Genomic DNA, 19,985 nt, shown 5'->3' on the forward strand with positions numbered 1-19,985 from the left:
AAACTCACTGGCTCCGCCTTATCTCAGCTCACTGGTCACCATAGCAGTACCCACCCGTAGCATGCGCTCCAGCAGGTATATTTGGTCACCCCCAAAGCCAATTCCTCCTTTGGCCGCCTTTCCTTCCAGTTCTCTGCTGCCAATGATTGGAACAAACTGCAAAAATCACTGAAGCTGGAGACTCATATCTCTCTCACTAACTTTAAGCACCAGCTGTCAGAGCAGCTCACAGATCACTGCACCTGTACATAGCCCATCTGTGAATAGCCCATCTAACTACCTCATCCCCATACTGTAATTTTTATTTTTTATTTTTTGCTCCTTTGCACCCCAGTATCTCTACTTGCACATTCATCTTATGCACATCTTTCACTCCAGTGTTTAATTTCTCAATTGTAATTATTTTGCCACTATGGCCTATTTATTGCCTTACCTCCCTTATCTTACCTCATTTGCACACATTGTATATAGACTTTTTTTTCTATTGTGTTATTGATTGTATGTTTTGTTTACTCCATGTGTAACTGTGTTGTTGTTTGGGTCGCACTGCTTTTCTTTATCTTGGCCAGGTCGCAGTTGTAAATGAGAACTTGTTCTCAACTGGCCTACCTGGTTAAAAAAAGGTGAAATAAAATAAAAAATAAAAGTCTGTAAACAATTGTTAGAAAAATTACTTGTGTCATGCACAAAGTAGATGTCCTAACCGACTTGCCAAAACTAACATTTGTTAACAAGAAATTTGTGGAGTGGTTGATAAACGAGTTTCAATGACTCCAACCTAGGTGTATGGAAACTTCCGACTTCAACTGAATGTAAATAAGGTATTTGCAAAAATGTCTAAAAACCTGTTTTCAATTTGTCATTAATGGGCATTGTGTGTGGATTGATAATAACATTTGTTTTATTTAATACATTTTAGAATAAGGCTGTAACGTAACAAAATGTGGACAAGGTCAAGGGGTCTGAACACTTTCCGTATCCACTATAAGACTCAGATACTGTATATTGTCTTATGTTAGGTGTTGACAACAAGTTAAAAACCCAAATCACATACTGTACGGTAATTCATCATAAAACTGATGAAAGCAGCAGTGGTGCATATTTGTTGTCACTGGAGTTGAGGTCCAAACTATTCCCGACACAAGACCAATGTTGATTGGGGGAGATTTCTGTGAAAACCATTGATTTATCACTATTTTATTTTGGCACCATAACAATGAGCACTAAGGCAGTCTCAGTGACTGTAAATAGAAACACCTTGAATCAAGATGAAAGAGCACTGGAACACATCTCCAGCACTTCATAAGGGAAAGACATTCTCCCCTCTCCCGTAGTGTCTGCTAAAACAAACACAGTAATCATGTCACAGGAACGTGGCCAGATCACTGCAGCATAAACATTTATTTCCAGGGGGAAAATGAAGGCAAACAACACCCATTGCCATGGTTTCACAAAGCTGCTTGGTTTTCATTTGTGCTCTTAAGAAAGATGGAAGAGAAAAAAACACCTTTGATGGCGATTCACTAGCAAGTGAATATTTTCTACTGAGCAGCTCACATGGCAGGAGAAGCACATTCTCTCCAAGTGTAATGGACGGCTGCTTACGTTAGCTGTTGATGGAAAACTATCACATCTCATTTTTGGTTAAAAAAATATTGGATAATATCTTGTGAGGTCATTTGGTCCTTATGCAACAATTGAATGTTTATGGAAAAAGTTTTTTTGAATAAGATGGATGGGATGACTTGATTATTCTTACTCTTTCTGTGTGTTGAAGAAGAGTGTTCTATGGATGGACTTTAGAGCTCTCCATTGCATTTCTGCATTTAGAGGGCTAACAATTGCCATTCACATCTTCTAAGTTAACTTTCATTATGGGTTTTAAATGTATTTCTCATGGAAAGCTGGCAACACTTTCTCCACTAAATCGCTGCCACAAAGCAGAAAGGCAAAAAATATGTTATTCATGAACTCAAATTATCGTTCCTTTAAAAGTACCCAATGCCTACAGTTCAAATGTCTAGAATCGCTTTTGTTTCAATAAAGAGGTCGGGACAAATGAAAACCCAAATATATTTCCTTTTGCCCATCCTCTTTCCACAAGAAACACAGATCATTTCACATACTGTGAGACAAAACAGCTGAGAGTCATCTAAAAATCACACCCTTATTCCTTCTGATAAGGTAAGAATACTTCCCCCAACAACTGTGCTGCTTATTTCAGGAAAACTATTGCTAAGCAGTTTTTCAGCACAATTTCAAATCCTTCACTAAGACAGAGATGAAAGGTTTCTTATGGCCAGTAAAATGGTAATCCATTGACATCGCTTGGTAATTCAATACACTGTGGAGTAATAGGTGATGTATTTGTGTTGGTGAAGTACTCTTACCAGGATGTGTGTGAGGACGATCTTGATGAGCGGAGACCCAGACAGGTTGACGGACAGGGCAGGCGATGGCTCCACCTTCAGTGAGATGAGGAAACTAGCCACCTGGATCTTATGGTCTTTGAAATCAGCCGCCTCGTTGATCCTGAGAGAGAGAGAGACGACACAGAATGTCACTCAAACACCAATAAGAGCTCTGCTGGGGTGTTTATCTACACAGTAGTGTCACAGAGGGCTCAGAACAGTAGCATGGGAGTGGGACTCGGATACATCTGTCAACGTCATCAATCACAATGAAAACACAGCATCTCGTCAGGAGCTTTTCTAGGTCAACGTAAGTGACGGTAGAGGCAACACCCCCATATCATTGTGCAGACGGACATTCTCGCCCACTGGGGAGTGAAACACAACCATTATGAACTAACCTCACCATCAATTGTTAAAGGAGTGTGTTTATCATTATCATCCGCTTTACTGAGAAACTCGTTTAGAACAGTATATTGTTCTGTATTGTTGCAGAAGCAGATTGATCCGAAGGGCCTTAAAACTTCTACATGTTACATTTAGAGCTGTATTTCTGAAGAGGCAGTCAAAGTTACATGCCGTATTGAGGGCCACAATATAGTCAGTCCAACTTATTGAGCAGAAAAGACACAATTATGCCATTGATAAAGTCTGCCAGTTACTACATGTTTTAAAGCAAACAAGATTGTTTAGGCCAAAAGCACTTAATTACTTTAATCAAATTCCAAGTCATGCAAAGAACAAATGTCACAGCATTATCGAAATACGAATCCCCTATTGATGGGGAAAGAAGTATGGGGTCAAGTTCCTGTATGAAGTTAATGGTAGGGTGTATCAATCAGTGGAGGTTAAGTGGTGAGATGAGAGACAGCCTGGTGGGAGACTGATAAGGACTGGCCCCAGGCATGATCCGTTCTTAACGACAGGAAACAGGGGCGCCACTCCACCAGGGGAGACACACAGGAAGTGATCCTGGCTGATGCTCAGAGCGCTTAGTGCCGTAACATCCCTTAGATTATCTGAGATCACTTCTTCTCAATGGCGGTAATTCATAATTGCGCGGCGTGCAAAGTAAACAATTTTGTTCATTGCGTACTTTTCGGACTAGTCTAATTCCAAACAGATGATTCGACAACCTCAAGCCTTTTCAACTAAATGCTTATAAATGAGAATATGACATGACTTTTTGCAGGCCCTGAACGAAGTTTGCTGTCTACTGTACTGTGTTTCGTCAGGATAACTTCATATGATACTAGTAAATGGTTCATAATTCACACACAGAGAGCATTCCTGTTTGGTATGATCATGGCTCTTTATGTGTCCTCCCATCCCCCTTACCTGGTCCTGAGGGGGCTGATCCCTGTGTAGTAGTTGTGCATGTTGTGGTAGAACACACCCACAATGGTGGTTTGGGCTAAAAGGGAAAGAGGGATAGAGAGGGGGGGTGGGGTTAAGGAGGGGGGAGGGAAGGAGAGGAGAGGAGAGAGGGGTCAAAGATGGAACACAGACCCACAGCATGGCTGAGAATGTGATGAGGCGCTGCTAAAATGCTCACAGGGAGTGGAACTTAATTAACATGGCCTCGCTGCCGCAGGTTGGCATTCCCTGACTAATGGAAGAGCTGTATGCTCACACACGGGTGAGACGGAGGGTTACCACGGACCACATGTGTGTTGGGAAATGATGCAAGTCACAGTGCCATGACTGAAACAGTACAGCAGGAGGCCTGTGGTCTGCTCCTATGTACTACCCCCTACCACCCAGTCCCACCTACAGTACAATGTGGTAAACAATAACAACTAGAGAGGGATGCCAAGTACTTGAGGGTGAAATAACCCCTTTTTCATTCAATCAAATCCACCTCACTGAGTAAAAAAAAAAAGGTATTGAAAATACATAGGCCCATATTTGCATTCTAAATAGTAGGCATGCGAAAATATAGTTTATATATAAGTTTAATAGAATGTCAAATTTAGAAAATTGTGTATGCTTTAAATGCCAGGATGTTATACTCATTTCAGCTTTTCATGTAGTAGAATTTGCTGCACACTTTTGAAGAAGAGAATTGTCTATCCTGACGTGTGTTTGACAACAGCTGATAATCAGCTGATAATGAGACAAGGGGAGGTGCTATAAACAAATGAATGAATGTCGGGAATCAACGCAATTGCATTCTCAGAATGGGGGAGCCTAGTATGTTGATATTTTGTACTAAACAGAACGTTCTAAATAGTATGTAGTTCGATTAGAACACATATCATTGAATGTTGTAGGCAAGATAGATTTCGGATACTGCCATTGTATATGAAGGTAACCATTAAGTCAAGGTTTTTAATGTAATGCTCTTTGTATGTAATGTGTGTAATGCCCCTTACCAGACCCTTTGAGAGATCAGCTGGTGGCCAGTTTGCCTATAGACATAATACATCTGCAACTTGTTATTAATACTTGGAAGTATCTCAGTCCAAGTGGAAAAAAATGTACTTTTTCTGCACTTAATTGGCTTATAAAGGCTCCACTTGGTGCCTTTAATACAGTATACCATGTGTCAGGATGCACAATGTTACATTAACTCAATCAAGGAGCTTAGGTTGTCAGCAGTAACATTTATATTCCATTTCTGATAATGGTGCTTTAATAGATTATTTAAATTATTGTTTTAAATGTTAGTGTAGCAACACAGTGCGTTTGGGGGCCAGGTGGAGCCAAGTGGATCTGACCCGAACACAAGTCAAACAAACACCGTTTTAACACTGCCATAATTACTGCCTAACCAGCACTCATAGCACAGATAAGAGTGAGTTAAGCAAATAAATGAGTTCACTGTGAGTTGAGGGATTTCTTTTTAATGGACAGTAAAGTGAATGACAAGTCTCCTTCTCTCTGACTCTCTCAGGTGTGTCTAAAGTAGTCACTGATACATCTAGTCATAAAAGTCACACAGCACTGTAGCTGTACTCCTGTACTTTAAAGCATCACGAGCAGTCCCACGATGGCTCTCTCACACACTATCTTCTGTGTTAAAGATCTTTAATCCTATCATCATAAGAAACTACAGCCCAATAACAAGGGCTTCCCAGCTGGGCAACTTTCTCTTGGCAGAAACAGTGTGCAGATGTAATGAGAAGTATTTGTTAAATTCAATCCAAGGAAGCTGTGTGCTGAGGAGGAGTAAGAGCCGGACACAAAAGAAAGATGAGCCTATGCTATATTCTAGCAGTGTAATATGAAAGACAAAATAGGAATTACTTTGAGAGAGTAAGTATGTAAATGTATTGTATGTTCGTTGAAAAATAGTGGAATGAGATGTAGGGAACTCACACTGCATGGTGAATGCCTCGCCAGGCACTGAGATGTAGTTCTTTCCTTGCGTGGGGAAGCGGTAGAGTGGAAGATTGTAGTTCTGTGGGATCTTCATTAGAGAGTAATCTGTTCGGGTCAGAGGTTAGAAACAGAGAGGGACCACTGCGAGTGGTTAACTAACTCCAACACCAGGCCTGGAGGGTTCTGACTGGTAGCCAAAGGTACAGTGTTATCTAGTGGTGATGATGATTTATGTGCAGATCAAAGATTTGACTTAGCCCCTGGGAGAGAGACGATGCAAGCTTGTCTACAGGCAAACAAAAATATTGTGCACAAATGGGGTCTGTTGAAAGGACCATGGTTATCTAAGCTTTTGGGGAACCCAGGAAATGCAAACTTGTAGTGTATTCAAGGGTTTAAAAACGCTTCTAAAGTTTGTAACTTCCACTTTAAAATGTCAGACTTGATTTGCCCTAAAAAAATGTAACAACCCATACACAAATGTGTAATTAATAATACTACAAAACAATACAAAACAATTCACATTTCCTGTTGCTACAGGATTATTTTCCTGCTGTAGCATACTGGCTCAAATTAAGATCCTACATCTGTAGGGTCTCTAACACTCTGTTTACAGTTAGACACTACAGTGTGTCAGTACAGTCCAGTCAGAACTGGAGAGAGTTGAGTCTCTATGGTACTGACCTGCTACAAAGGACTTTCCTCCCAGTGAGATGAGAGAGTGAGGGCTGGGGCTGGACTCCAGGCTGGACACCATCTGGACCATCACTTTGTCCACTGTCTCAATCAGCCCACTGACCACAGGGGTGGACTCCTGCTCCGAACAGTCCAGTAACAACATTCACACTCACAGAGATATACTGACAGCTTACTGTATTTTGTTTTGTTTTTGAGAGTTGGTAAATTACCATTGATATAGACCATAAAACCAAGAAGTTACTGTGCATGCTTTAAGAGTGTTATCAGCTGGGAGTGGGACTATATATACACAGAGGTGGGACCAATTCACTATTATTCGAGTCACAAGCAAGTCTCACATCACAAGGTCTGAGTCTCAAGTCGAGTCCCAAATAGAATGGGTTGAGTCTCGAGTCAGGTACAAGTTGTGCATTCTAAGAGCAAGACAAGTCAAGCCGAGTCACATATACAGTGTAATAGATCTTTAGATGGTTATTCATATGTCTGTGTGTAATGAACACAAGGGAGACAGAGAGCTGGTTTCAAGCGCAGGGCGCAGCAGGTGTTTAATGTAAAGGACCACAGGAGGAGGCATGTAGCTGGGTCCAGGGGCAGGCTACAGGTCAAACACAGGGGGTCCAAAAGGCAACATTACAGGCAGGGAAAAGGCTAGTAACATCGTCCGGGAGATCAGGCAATAGGTGAATAACAGGAAATCCGGTACAGGCAGGGAAGTAGTTAGTGAGGTAGGCAAAAACTATCACACACGGGAGACGTAATGAAGGGAAAAACAGAGCTTGGAAGAGAAGTGTGTCAAAAGCAAACAACACCTCAAAAAGATGGGGTGCAAAGAACTGAACTAAATAGTGTGTGATAATGACATATTGGTGTGTGAACAGGTGATCAGAATTCGGGTGATTGGGATCTGGAGAGTGAGCTGCATTCAGGGGATCTATGTGTCTGAGAGTGTGAGTTGGAAGCAGACGTTGCACTGGGAAGTTAGATATTTTAAAGAGTTAATTTTAAGTGAAAAACTTGAAAGTTCTATCTGCATAAACACATTTGAACTTGGTGCTATAAGGTTCTCTCTGCAATCCAATCACAAGCCTGAACAATATAGATGGACCAATCAGAACACATCTTTTCCATCTCCCTCTTAGTATGGTCTAGGCTAGTCTAGTCAGCAATAAATAATGGCACTCAGGCAACATGATTGTTGTTCAGTAATGACAGTAATTGATGATCTTAATTCATTTCATAATGCATTTGATGATGAGTACTGACTATCTTGGTAGTGATATTTTATAATTGATGTATTCAAATGGCTTCTTAAAAACGGAACATTTCTAATTCAGAAGTGTCAGATAGAACCTTTCAGAACATTCCAGAGCCATAAGGTACAAATGATTTACACATGTCTCAGGATTTTGATACTCTGTACTTTAGATACTTTTAAGGTGAGGACCTCAACGGATTATGAAAGAACAGGTCTGAGATCTGGTATGTGAAATCTTTGATGCTCAATATCTCAGAACTATGCGTTGCGTAGATAGAACCTTATAGTCGCAAGGTCACGAAACCTTAGTTTATTTATTAAGGTTATCAGACAGCCCTTTTCATTATTTAGTCTACAACACATTTTGATGATGTAATAATACATTTGAAAAACAAATTCCAAATGCAAGTTTCATGAGTAAATTATATATTTCAAGCAATTTCGACATACCAAAAGACCAGTCGGCCTATGCCAGTAATGCCTTGTTGCCACCAATGTGAAGGAGCCAAAACTTGAACTTTGCTGGAGTATTGAAACACATCATCTTGAGATGTTTTGAAAAATGACATGGTGTGTTGTAACACCACTTAATCAAGTGTTCTGCAACACCTTGCCAGGGACTGGGAGCCCTACCAAAAAAATGAAAATACAATTTTGGTGTTTCGAGCTCTGTTTAGTGCAGAATTATACACCTTCTCTTTTGGTGTTGTTTCCTCTCGCTAAAGCTCCTAAACACTATTATGGTGTTTAAAATCCTGTCTAGTTCAGAATGAGATAATTTCTTATTTTAATGTTCGACATTGATTTATGTATCTGATCATTTGCCAGTTTAACCCATTTTAGCAGGCATTGTTGAGAACAGTGCTCAATCCGTCAGCAGTAATTAGAGGTTTGACAGTAAACATTGCAGGATACTGTATTTACCTCTACCATTAAAAGTTGGAAATGTGGGAATGGGTCATCTCATTATTGAATGTCCTTTTGCCTGATGGTTTTGAAAGCTGTTCATCATGATCCATTACAACTCATGGCATAACGTGGCGCTTAATACTAACACTAATACCGGCCGATAGGTAGCCTAGCGGTTAGAGTGTTGGGTCAGTAACTGAAAAGTCGCTGGTTTGAATTCCTGAGCCGACAAGGTGAAAAATCTGTTGATGTGCCCTTGAAGGCACTTAACCCTAATTTTCTCCAGGGGTACGACCCTGTAAAACGACACATTTCACTGCAGCTATCCAGGTGTCTGTAACAATAGTATTTTTTTTTTACATAGAACTATACATTTTTCTTTCTTCAAACATGCATAGAACATTGTGTAAAATAATCATGAAGTCAGAAATGTTTTAATTACTCACAATCCTGTCAAAATTGAGCTATGTGGCAAAATAGGAAGTGCAAGGAGATTAAAACCAGACTTCCAATGAGATCAGTAACAACATTTTCTCAATCTTTGCTTATCCTCATAAAATATATTTACATTTTGAGCAAAATGTTATGTTGGATTTATTCCCCCCCCAAAATGGGTCAAATTAAATGAACAAATAATTGAAATGACTTGCATTAATTTATTAGGTTTACAGTATGTTATTTAAAAAAATTATATTTCAATTCACCACAGAATATTTTTTTACAGTGTGGCTGTGTTGTTGAGTGTAAAATTCCAATGAAATTCCAATGAAATGTCGTCGTACCATCTTACTAAGTCGGGGGTTCAATTCCCGCTTTCGCCTGTCCCACTTCCACTCCTTCTCTGTCTCCTCCTGTTTCTAAAAATCTATATTTAGGCAAAAAAAAATTGCAGTTCTCCATTTGAGAACTTCTATTTGAATACCTCTATTCTGTTTTTAAAACTTTCTGTGTATCATAACACTGACATTGGGTTTAAATTCAAACACTGCAAACACCAGATCTCAGCTTAGGTGCACTACTTTTCATAGTTTCATTACACAATCATAGTGTTTTGAGTCTTTCTTTTTTTACAGTGTACAGCAAATCAGCAATTTGTTCGCTAGTTCAGTGGTTCTCAAACATTTTGACCCGCAATCACAAAAAGGAGTGGTTCAATGCTTGCGACCCCCGCACACGTGCACAATCGCTGAGCAAATGTAGCCTGTCATTACAGCCATAAACAGTGATACATTTTCAAAGTGCAAGATAAAGAAATAAAGTGTGTTTTACACCTGCATTTTGAGCTGAAAGTCATTCATGTTAGCAGTGAATATCAACTAGGGATATCATCAGACCCAGCTCGAGGATGACATACCTGAGGGAGCATTTTAAATCAATGGGGGGGCACAACTAGTATTGCTTTGGAGCCCTAATAAAACAAGGTAGATTGGTCATACAGTTGTTCAAATGTATGAAAATGTATCTGAAATGTAGCCGTACACATCAACAACCATTGTTTTATATAATAACATATGAAAGATATGTGCCCCACTATGAAATACTGTACAACTGTATCCGAAATCCAGCATAGCTGCCATAGACCTACACATAATTTGCGCACAGAACAGCTCGACACAATGAGCACCACTAGGCTATCAAAGATTCTTACAGGCTTCATAGCTTAAACTTCAATCAGTACAACTATAGGCTACATTTCTGTTGAATTTGTGACATTACGCAATGAGCTTAACCGACAGTAAGCAATATTTTCTGTGGGCGTGTTTCAGAAAAGCTAACTAAATCAAACAAAGCGCATATTTTATATTCATAGCTGATGTGAAATGTCCTACATGACAGCACCCAATTTGAATCTGCCACGAATATGAGTACATGCCCATTCAGAGGGCAACACACACACGCTACAGGAAGAGAGCAGAGCGATAAAGTAGGCTGTGTCATTTTCATAGTATTGGCATCACTTTTACAGTAACCTATCACACAATGACTGTAATGCAAATGAATGATAACAGAGTGAACATTTGCCTACTTCTTTTAGTAGGCAACACACGGTACTGGCCCTATACTACTGCGACATACCAAATGTACAAAAATGTAGGCCTATCTGAAATGCCACCATATACACAACACCTGCCATTTAGCACAGAAGAAAGCATGTGATGTTGAAAAGAAGCCCCATAAAGACTGATAGCCCAAGATGAGCTCATTAAAAAAGCACACACTTTAACCATCGATTCAGGACCATGGACAAAAGGCTACCTACCGCCAGTCAGTGAGATGAAATTATGCAATACCAATTTCAGCATCCCCGAAGTGGACAACAAGGACAATAGCAAAAAGCTTTGGAGCACCTTAAATTAAATTTGGGGCAAAAAGGCAAACTCAGCTCCATCAGTCATTGAGCCAGATGGCTCATTCATCACAAAACCCACTGACATTGCCAATTACTTTAATGACTTTTTTCATTGGCAAGATTAGCAAATGCTGACACTACACATCCAAGCATAATTATGAAAGACAAGCATTGTAATTTTGAATTCCATAAAGTGAGTGTGGAAGAGGTGAAAAAACGGTTGTCTATCAACAATGACAAGCCACCGTGGTCTGATACCTCGGATGGAAATTTACTGAGGATAACAGAGGATGATGTTGCCACTCCTATTTGACATATGTTCAATCTAAGCCTACTAGAAAGTGTGTGCGCTCAGGCCTGGAGGGAAGCAAAATAAATTCCACTACCCAAGAATAGTAAAGACCCCTTTACTGTTTAAAACATCCGACCAATCACCCTGTTACCAACCCTTAGTAAACGTTTGGAAAAAAATGTGTTTGATCTGAAACAATGGTATTTTACTGTAAACAAATTGACATCAGACTTTCAGCACGCTTATAGGGAAGGACATTCAACAAGCACTGAACTTAAACAAATGACTGATGATTGGATTAGAGAACATTATGATAAAAAGATTGTGGGAGCTGTTTTGTTAGACTTCAGTGCATCTTTTGACATTATCGATCATAGTTCTGATGGAAAAACATATGTGTTATGGCTTTACACCCCCTGCTTTATTGTGGATAAAGATTTACCAGTCGAATAGAACACAGAGGGTGCTCTTTAATGGAAGCCTCGCCAAAATAATCCAGGTTGAATCAGGAATTCCCCAGGGCAGCTGTGTAGGCCCCTTACATTTTTCAATATTTACTAATGACATGCCACTGGCTTTGATTAAAGCCAGAGTGCCTATGTTAGCGGATGACTCAACACTATACACGTCAGCTACTACAGCGAGTGAAATCACTGTAACACTTAAAGAGCTGCAGTTAGTTTCAGAATGGGTGGCAAGGAATAGGTAAGTCCTAAATATTTCAAAAACTAAAAGCATTGTATTTGGGACAAATCATCCACTAAACCCTAAACCTCAACTAAATCTTGTAATAAATAATGTGAAATTGAGCAAGTTGAAATGCTAACTGTCATAGCAAAACACATTGATACAACAGTATGTCCATAATAAAGTGCTGCTCTGCCTTCTTAACAACACTATCAACAAGGCAGGTCCTACAGGCCCTAGTTTTGTCGCACCTGGACTGTTGTTCAGTCGTGTGGTCAGGTGCCACAAAGAGGGACCTTGGAAAATTACAATTGGCTCAGAATAGGGCAGCCCTTAAATGTACACAGAGAGCTAACACTAATAATATGCATGTAAATCTCTCATGGTTCAACGTGGAGGAGAGATTGACTTCATCATTACTTGTTTTTGTAAGAAGTGTTGACATGCTGAATGCACCGAGGTGTCTGTTTAAAAAACTAGCACACAGTTCCAACACCCATGCATACCCCATAAGACACCAAAAGTCTCTTCACAATCCCCAAGTCAAGGACAGACTATGGGAGGTGCAGGGTACTACATAGAGTCATGGTTACCTGGAACTCTATTCCCCATCAGGTAACTGATGCAAGCAGTAGAATCAGAAAAATACGTCTTATGAAACAGCGGGGACTGTGAAGAGACACACATACAGGTATAGACAGACAAACACATGATAAGATACGCACTCTACACACACGTACACATGGATTTTGTATTGCATATATGTGGTAGTAGAGTAGTGGCCTGAGAGAACACAATGTGTTGTGAAAAGTGTTATTTTTTATTGTATGTAACTGCCTTAATGTTGCTGGACCCCAGGATCCTTAATAAATACAAATACAAATAGGAGCACCATGCCAGGGCTCACCTCTGTGCACAACCAATAGGCTACATGGGTCATTGTCCCTATACCCATAAAATAACGCAAAGCTGTATATCTATCAATAGCAATTAGACCCCCAAAAAGCAAGCACATATTAAGAGTCACAGGTAAATTTAATATACATTGAAGTAAAAAAGTGAAGGCCTAAAGTAACTACACATTACATTTAAAATACTGCCAAACAACCAGGCATGAGGGAAAAACAATGAATTTAATATTCTGGCATGGTGTCCAGGGCCATAAAGATTGTAGCTTACCATTTAGAAGAGCTGCAGCTTCCTCAATGATGTGTTGCACCTTATGAGAAGTTTCTGACTCCATTCTCCTTCCTGGTCGAAATGTACTTGTCAGGTTCCTCTCAAACGCCAGCTGGACAAGCTGTGCTTTTGGTTGATGTAACATACTGCATCTGTGTTCACTGAATACGTTCTTCAGGGTGGAGAAGGCCCCAAACGTAGATGCCACCAAATGTTAATCCATGTTTCAGTGCCAACAGCACAGTCAGCACTGCTGACAAAGGCCCGCCATGTCTTTGAAAAACACTGAGTGGGGTCCATTTGTTGTTATTGGCTGCAGTTGCGATTTCACTTTGCAAGAATTTCCGATTCACAATAAACTCTGCTTCCACTGGTTCAGTTTTGGTTAGATACAACAATGTCTTTGGTATTGCTCACATCCCAAACGTTTGGGCTCTTGAGATCAATGGCACACAGAGCTTCCACCCGTTTACTATTTTAATTGTGATGAAATTTCCCCAAGCATGGCATCCTATGAGCTGAAAAACAGTATTTTTACACTCCCTTATTATGCTGGTCCACAGTGCTTTACAACTACTGTACATATTGTACTCTGGCAGAGATTTACTCATGACTCTCAGTCGTTTACTTGGAGCTGGTGTGCTCGTGCCCTCCAGGCATGCCTCCCAAAGCTTTTCAAATTCACATCACAGGTTTTCAATGCACCCATACGTACAGTGTGGACAAGTTTGGCACCGGTGTGTAGATCAGTAGCTTCAAACTGCAGTAACTTGTTAGGATTGAGGAACCCCAGCTATTTTGTGAGTCATGTTAGAAATAAACTTAAGCTTGGCTCTGTCATTGCTTTCAATAAGCCTGTGGCCTCAAGTCTCACATCTGTGCCATATGTGCAAGTAGATTCGATTTTACTGAGCACAATTTCAAAATGACTGACACTGTGGCGAGATGGCCAGTCCAAGTAATTTCAGTTTTTCCCCAGTGTACTATGCAGTACTATGGGCTCACGAGTGGCACAGCGGTCTAAGGCACTGCATCTCAGTGCTACAGGCGTCACTACAGACCCTGTTTTGAACCTGGGCTATTTCACAACTGGCCGTGATTGGCAGCGCACAATTGGCCCAGTGTCGTCCGGGTTAGGGTTTGGCCCGGGTAGACCGTCATTGAAAATAAGAATTTGTTCTTAACTGACTTGCCTAGTTAAATAAAACAATTAAATAAAAAGCTACTGTGTGTTTCCTAAAGAAGATACACATACTGAAAAAGTCCTCTATCAAATCCTCAGATGGCATAAGGTGCACCACAACCAAACGTAGACCTTGAACCAGGCGCTACAAAAGGCCCGCTTTCTCCCACTGAAAATGTGTATCGGATAAGTGTCAAGCCAAACCTGTCTCCTCATCACTAAGGTTGTCATGTGCTAGTGGCAGGGGTAACGGAGGTGCAGGTGTTTGTTGTGATGTTACCCTTGTGCTGGTGCTAGGCCATGGCTCTTCTCCATCTAGTTGGTCAGCAGGCAGTGTAAGGGATGAGTGGGTACTGCATTTGCTTCTAGGCTCCTCAACCTCGGTGGTCGGGCTAGCAGGCTGCTCGGTGAGCTTGGCATCGTCGACATGGTGGTCCCCAGTTTTTGTTGCTCTTGGCAGTGGCCAGCCATTTTCAGATATATATTCTAACCAAAGCTTAGCGAACTAGCTATAATTATTCAGTGTACCACTACCAAAACTTAATGAAGCTAGCTGTAGTTGTCTGCAATAGTGAACCACCTTTTTCCCTCTGTGAGAAAAGAAACGGTCAATTTGACCCTGCCCTGTGATCCATGAGCTTCCTAAACAAGGTAATTAAGGTGGTACCTTATGACATTGTATGGCTATATAGGTGCCCAATCAGAATGCCTTTTTGGATTTTAACTACAAAATATTCCATTATAAAATGTCCCATTCCTCCCCCTTCCTCAGATCATGAGCACACGTCGGCATATGGCCTCCATAACCACGGGAAGTAGGGGTGCTAACGATGCTGCAGCAACCCCTGATAAAATACAAATGGTAGGCTATATGTAGCCTATTAAAATAATATTTTTCCCATTCATTTTCACACTGGCGAACCCCCCAAAACCTTCTCACTGGGCTTGCTCACCTGACCTGCAATGATTGACCGCTTTCTGATCCAATCAGAGAGCCGAGTGTGTGTTTCACTAGCCAATCTATTTTCTTGCAAGTGCCATACCGTCTCTGGCTGCGTGGAGAATAGCCTAAGCCAAGGAGACTCTGTGCCACAAAATTAGTGACAAAATGTTACAAAAGCTGTCAAATAATTTCACGTTATCAGTCTCAAGTCAAAGTTGAGCCTCAAATCTTGAGGCTGCAAGTCAAAGTCAAGTCTCAAGTTATTTTATTTTCTATCAAGTCGAGTCTCAATTCATCAAATTTTTGACTCGGAGTCAAACTGAGTCCAAGTCATGTGACTTAAGTCCACACCTCCAGCTTGGTCTTATAGTTAATGTATCTGACACTCAAATTAGTATGCTATGCTGTGTTTGGTACGGTTACATAAAACAGAATGTTACTTAAGACAAAAAATTAAAGGAGGGAGACTGGACGGCGTGGATGGGTAGCATATAATGCAAACGTCTAGTAACCCAATGGTTGTGTGTTCAAATCTCATCACGGACAACGTTATCATTTTAGCTAATTAGACATTTTTCTACTAAACTCAGCAACAACAAAAAAACGTCCTCTCACTGTCAACTGCGTTTATTTTCAGCAAATTTAGCATGTGTAAATGTTTGTATGAACATAACAAGATTCAACAACTGAGACATAAACTAAAGAAGTTCCACAGACATGTGACTAAATTGAATAATGTGTCCCTGAACAAAGGGGGGGTCAAAATCAAAAGTAACAGTCAGTATCTGGTGTGGCCACCAGCTGCATTGAGTACTGCAGTGCATCTCCTCCTCATAGACTGCACCAGATTTGCCAGTTCTTGCTGTGAGATGTTACCCTACTCTTCCACCAAGGCACCTGCAAGTTCCCAGAAATGTCTGTGGGGAATGGCCCTAGCCCTCACCCTCCAGTCCAACAGGTCCCAGACATGCTCAATGGGATTGAGATCCGGACTCTGCGCTGGCCATGGCAGAACACTGACATTCCTGTCTTGCAGGAAATCATGCACAGAACGAGCAATATGGCTGGTGGCATTGTCATGCCTGAGGGTCATGTCAGGATGAGCCTGCAGGAAGGGTACCATGAGGGAAGAGGATGACTTCCCGGTAACGCACAGTGTTGAGATTGCCTGCAATGACAACAAGCTGTGCCAATCCTGTGCAGGTGTTGTTGCACGTGGTCTGCCACTGCGAGGACGATCAGCTGTCCATCCTGTCTCCCTGTAGTGCGGTCTTAGGCATCTCACAGTACGGACATTACAATTTATTGGCCTGGCCACATGTGCAGTCTTCATGCCTTCTTGCAGTATTTCTAAGGCATGTTCAAGCAGATGAGCAGGGACCCTGGGCATCTTTCTTTTGGTGTTTTTCAGAGTCATTAGAAAGGCCTCTTTAGTGTCCTAAATTTTCATAACTGTGACCTGAATTGCCTACCGTCTGTAAGATGTTAGTGTCTTAACGACCGTTCCACAGGTGCATGTTCATGAATTGTTTATGGTTCATTGAACAAGAATGGGAAACAGTATTTAAACCCTTTACAATGAAGATCTGTGAAGTTATTTGGATTTTTACAAATTATCTTTGAAAGACAGGGTCCTGAAAAAGGGACGTTTCTTTTTTGCTGAGTTGACTTACTATTTTTTAGCTACTTTGCATGTTAGCTAATCCTTCCCCTAACCCTAACTTTAACCCTTTAACCTAACTCCTAACCGTAATCTAGCCTAGCTAACTTTAGCCACCTAGCTATTGTTAGCATTAGCCACCTAACCACCTAGCTAAAATTTGAAATTTCATAACATATTGTACATTTACTATGTTACATCTACCCCTGGGTCCAGGTTGCAGCTAATACACCTCTGTTATACACTGTATTAACTGGCGTCTGACTGTTTATGATGCTCTACCACATCCAAGTCTATTGTTTTCATGCACTAAGACCATCTGGTTCAGCCTGCTTATATGAAAACAAGCGTGTTTGTTCAGTGTCTACAGAACATTGAAATCACAAACTCGTTCATTCCTGTGTTCGCACATGTTAGTGTTGAAAGATTTAGAGCCAGAATGAATGTGATCATATTCACAATTTAGTATCATATAGCTGGTTTACTGTAAACCCGTATTTGCCTTTATCCTGACAAATATTGACTTTCACAAAGTGATTTCACAGAGATATCATGAACTCATTTACCTCATCCTCTCGAGCCACTTCAGAAGACAGCACTTCCCCCACACTCTTCAGAAAGGCCTGGGTGGGACACAACATCATGGGTCTGTGACCTGATACAAACTATTACAATATACTTTGGTGTGTGTGTGTGTGTGTGTGTGTGTGTATGACTGTATATACTTCTATCCTTGTTAAAGTACCTGTGTGAGGTTGTTGGCAGTGTCTTGGGGGATGGTCTTGTTGGGCAGGCTGAATGGCAGAAACTCCAGGAAGCCTTGCATGGGCAGAGAGTCTTGGGAGCTGTGGATCTCCTCACTCAGCCTGGTGTTGATAGAATAGGACACATCTGTGACTCCCTGGGGGGAAAAAAGCACCATGCATTAAAACAGATCTTATTCTCTAAAGATACTCTCCCAAGACCAGAATGGGACCAATATACACAGGACACGTTACTTAACCATTACCCTATCCAGTTAGACCTCTTTCTGCCTAATGTCTGCTGTAAAAGTATGCTGCTTATTCTCCAACTTCATGCCCTACAGGGACCCATTTTGTGCTGTTTTGAACAGCTGCCTCTGCTTTCGCCAGTCTACGTCCACAACTGCTGTTTAATAAACAGAAGAGGTTCATTCACATGTGCTCTTAATATCCCCTTTTCCATGCAATTCCTGTCTTAAAGGAAAACAATAGTTCCATAAGGAATGAAATGATTGTTTGTGTTGGTGGCAGTTCAACCACCAGGCTTCTACCTCATTTCCTGTGAGGCTGCCGTGTGTCTGTTCTAGTTGTAAACCCTGAAAACCATTTGAAATATCCAAGACATGCACATTCCTATGGTGAGAGGTCTAGATGGGCACCAAATGTATTATCTGTATGAATCTCCAACGTTGAGAACTCACCGGTGTTTGTGTCGTAGAGGAGACTTCTTTAGGAACACTTGCTGTGGTAGGATAAGTCCAAGCATCACCTAGTTGGAGAAATATATGAGACCCATTCGCCCCTTCCACCTGTCATCTATGGGAACAATATCTACATACCAAATGGATTGCTGAGAGAAGAGCTGGATTTGTTCAAACCCCAAAGATAGATGATTCCTTGCTACGTGTCTGGTGATGGTTGGACCTCCCCCAGCCAGGGAATGATGAAAAGAAGTGCTGTGTGATGGTACCTGCTCTTTATATAATCAACCACCTAATACATCATATAGGTACTGTACAAGCCAAAGCTATGTTGGAAGGAAGTCATGAAATCATGCTGTCTGTAAATATCACTAGGTGCACTTAGCAACACTAAATGACCATATATGGTTTTACATTAGAACCATCTCTTCCAACAGTCAGCTCTTCTTTAGTCCCATTCATTCTCTACAGGTGTAAAATTATAAAATGCCTTCTATTACCATGACAACTTTGTTGTTTATGTCTGTTATGTCTGGGGGGGAAAACAGCACTGAGACCACCTGAATCTTTCAACATAACCACCTGAATCCTTCACAATGGGTCTAGTTATTAGACAAAGCCTCAGGGAATTGGTGCCCACACCCACATTATTAGTATTTTCCATAAGCATGACTAGTGATTCATCAATTTTTACCAGCAGACACAGTTCACCATGATCTGAATAGCACTTCTAGGACTATACAGAGGTCATTGTCCGTTTCTTTTGAGTTTTTAGAACCACCCAAGATGAATCAAAGCAGCAATGAAAAAGGTAATGTATTATTTATATTTTTACATCAGTTTAGTCCCCTAATCTAAAACCCACGTGTTTGGCCTATATCCCCACTGGAGACTTAGTAACAGTACAGGGCCCTTATCAGATGAAATGCTTATATATGGTAGAATATGTCAGACCCTTATAAGGTGGAAGATTGTGAAACAATTTTATGGTAGACGTAAGTGAGATGATTTTAAGATGGGGAGGATTTGTACAGTTTAATATGTTGTCGTGTCTTCCATGCGTCAGTACTGTGGATGGAATGTCTATGACCAAGATGGAAATTGCTTTTGAACCCCTTTCTCCTCACATCCGTCCAGGGGAAATTGTGAACATAGCGAACATTTCACATCACGGAAAAAAAGAGTGGAACAAATTCAGACTGACAGTGACATGTGATCTTACCTATGGCAGCCTTGTAGTACATAAGGATCTCCTGTGGTGACAGAGCCCTCTCCCAGATGATAAACTCATCAAAGGCTCCTGTCAAATGGTGTCCATAGGACTGGTCATTTCCTGTCCCAATGACCAGGTCAGGGTAAGGGTCTCCATAGTTCATAGACACATTGCCAGTGGGGTCACTGGTGTTGAATGTCCCATTGATGTAGATGTTGAGACCATCCTTCAGGGTCCAGGTGAACAGAATGTGGGTCCAGAAGGGCCCTGAAAGGGAAGAGAGAAGCAGAGAAATCATAATCATGACAAGGTCAGACAACAGTGCTTTTCCACTAATATCCACCCAAAATGTCCCTATGTTCCACCTCACACTCTTAGAAAAAAAAGATGCTATCTAGAACCTAAAAAGGGTTCTTCGGCTGTCCCCATAGGAAAA

The 19,985-nt window shown here is 41.0% G+C and overlaps 1 protein-coding gene across 1 annotated transcript in view; it reads right to left on the reverse strand.

Annotated features, from left to right (window-relative positions):
* Nucleotides 1-19,985, reverse strand: part of LOC109871824 (adhesion G-protein coupled receptor D1) — a 57,483-nt gene that overhangs the window by 31,592 nt on the left and 5,906 nt on the right. The window contains exons 6-13 of the mRNA XM_020462842.2: nucleotides 19,559-19,816; nucleotides 18,337-18,404; nucleotides 17,638-17,793; nucleotides 17,459-17,515; nucleotides 6,420-6,549; nucleotides 5,733-5,840; nucleotides 3,750-3,825; nucleotides 2,391-2,532 (exon numbers count right to left, since the gene is read on the reverse strand). Coding sequence (XP_020318431.1) covers nucleotides 2,391-2,532; nucleotides 3,750-3,825; nucleotides 5,733-5,840; nucleotides 6,420-6,549; nucleotides 17,459-17,515; nucleotides 17,638-17,793; nucleotides 18,337-18,404; nucleotides 19,559-19,816 — 995 coding nt within the window. The remainder of the gene's footprint in view (nucleotides 1-2,390; nucleotides 2,533-3,749; nucleotides 3,826-5,732; nucleotides 5,841-6,419; nucleotides 6,550-17,458; nucleotides 17,516-17,637; nucleotides 17,794-18,336; nucleotides 18,405-19,558; nucleotides 19,817-19,985) is intronic.

This window comes from Oncorhynchus kisutch, linkage group LG3, assembly GCF_002021735.2.
Source record: "Oncorhynchus kisutch isolate 150728-3 linkage group LG3, Okis_V2, whole genome shotgun sequence".
Lineage (NCBI taxonomy): Eukaryota > Metazoa > Chordata > Actinopteri > Salmoniformes > Salmonidae > Oncorhynchus > Oncorhynchus kisutch.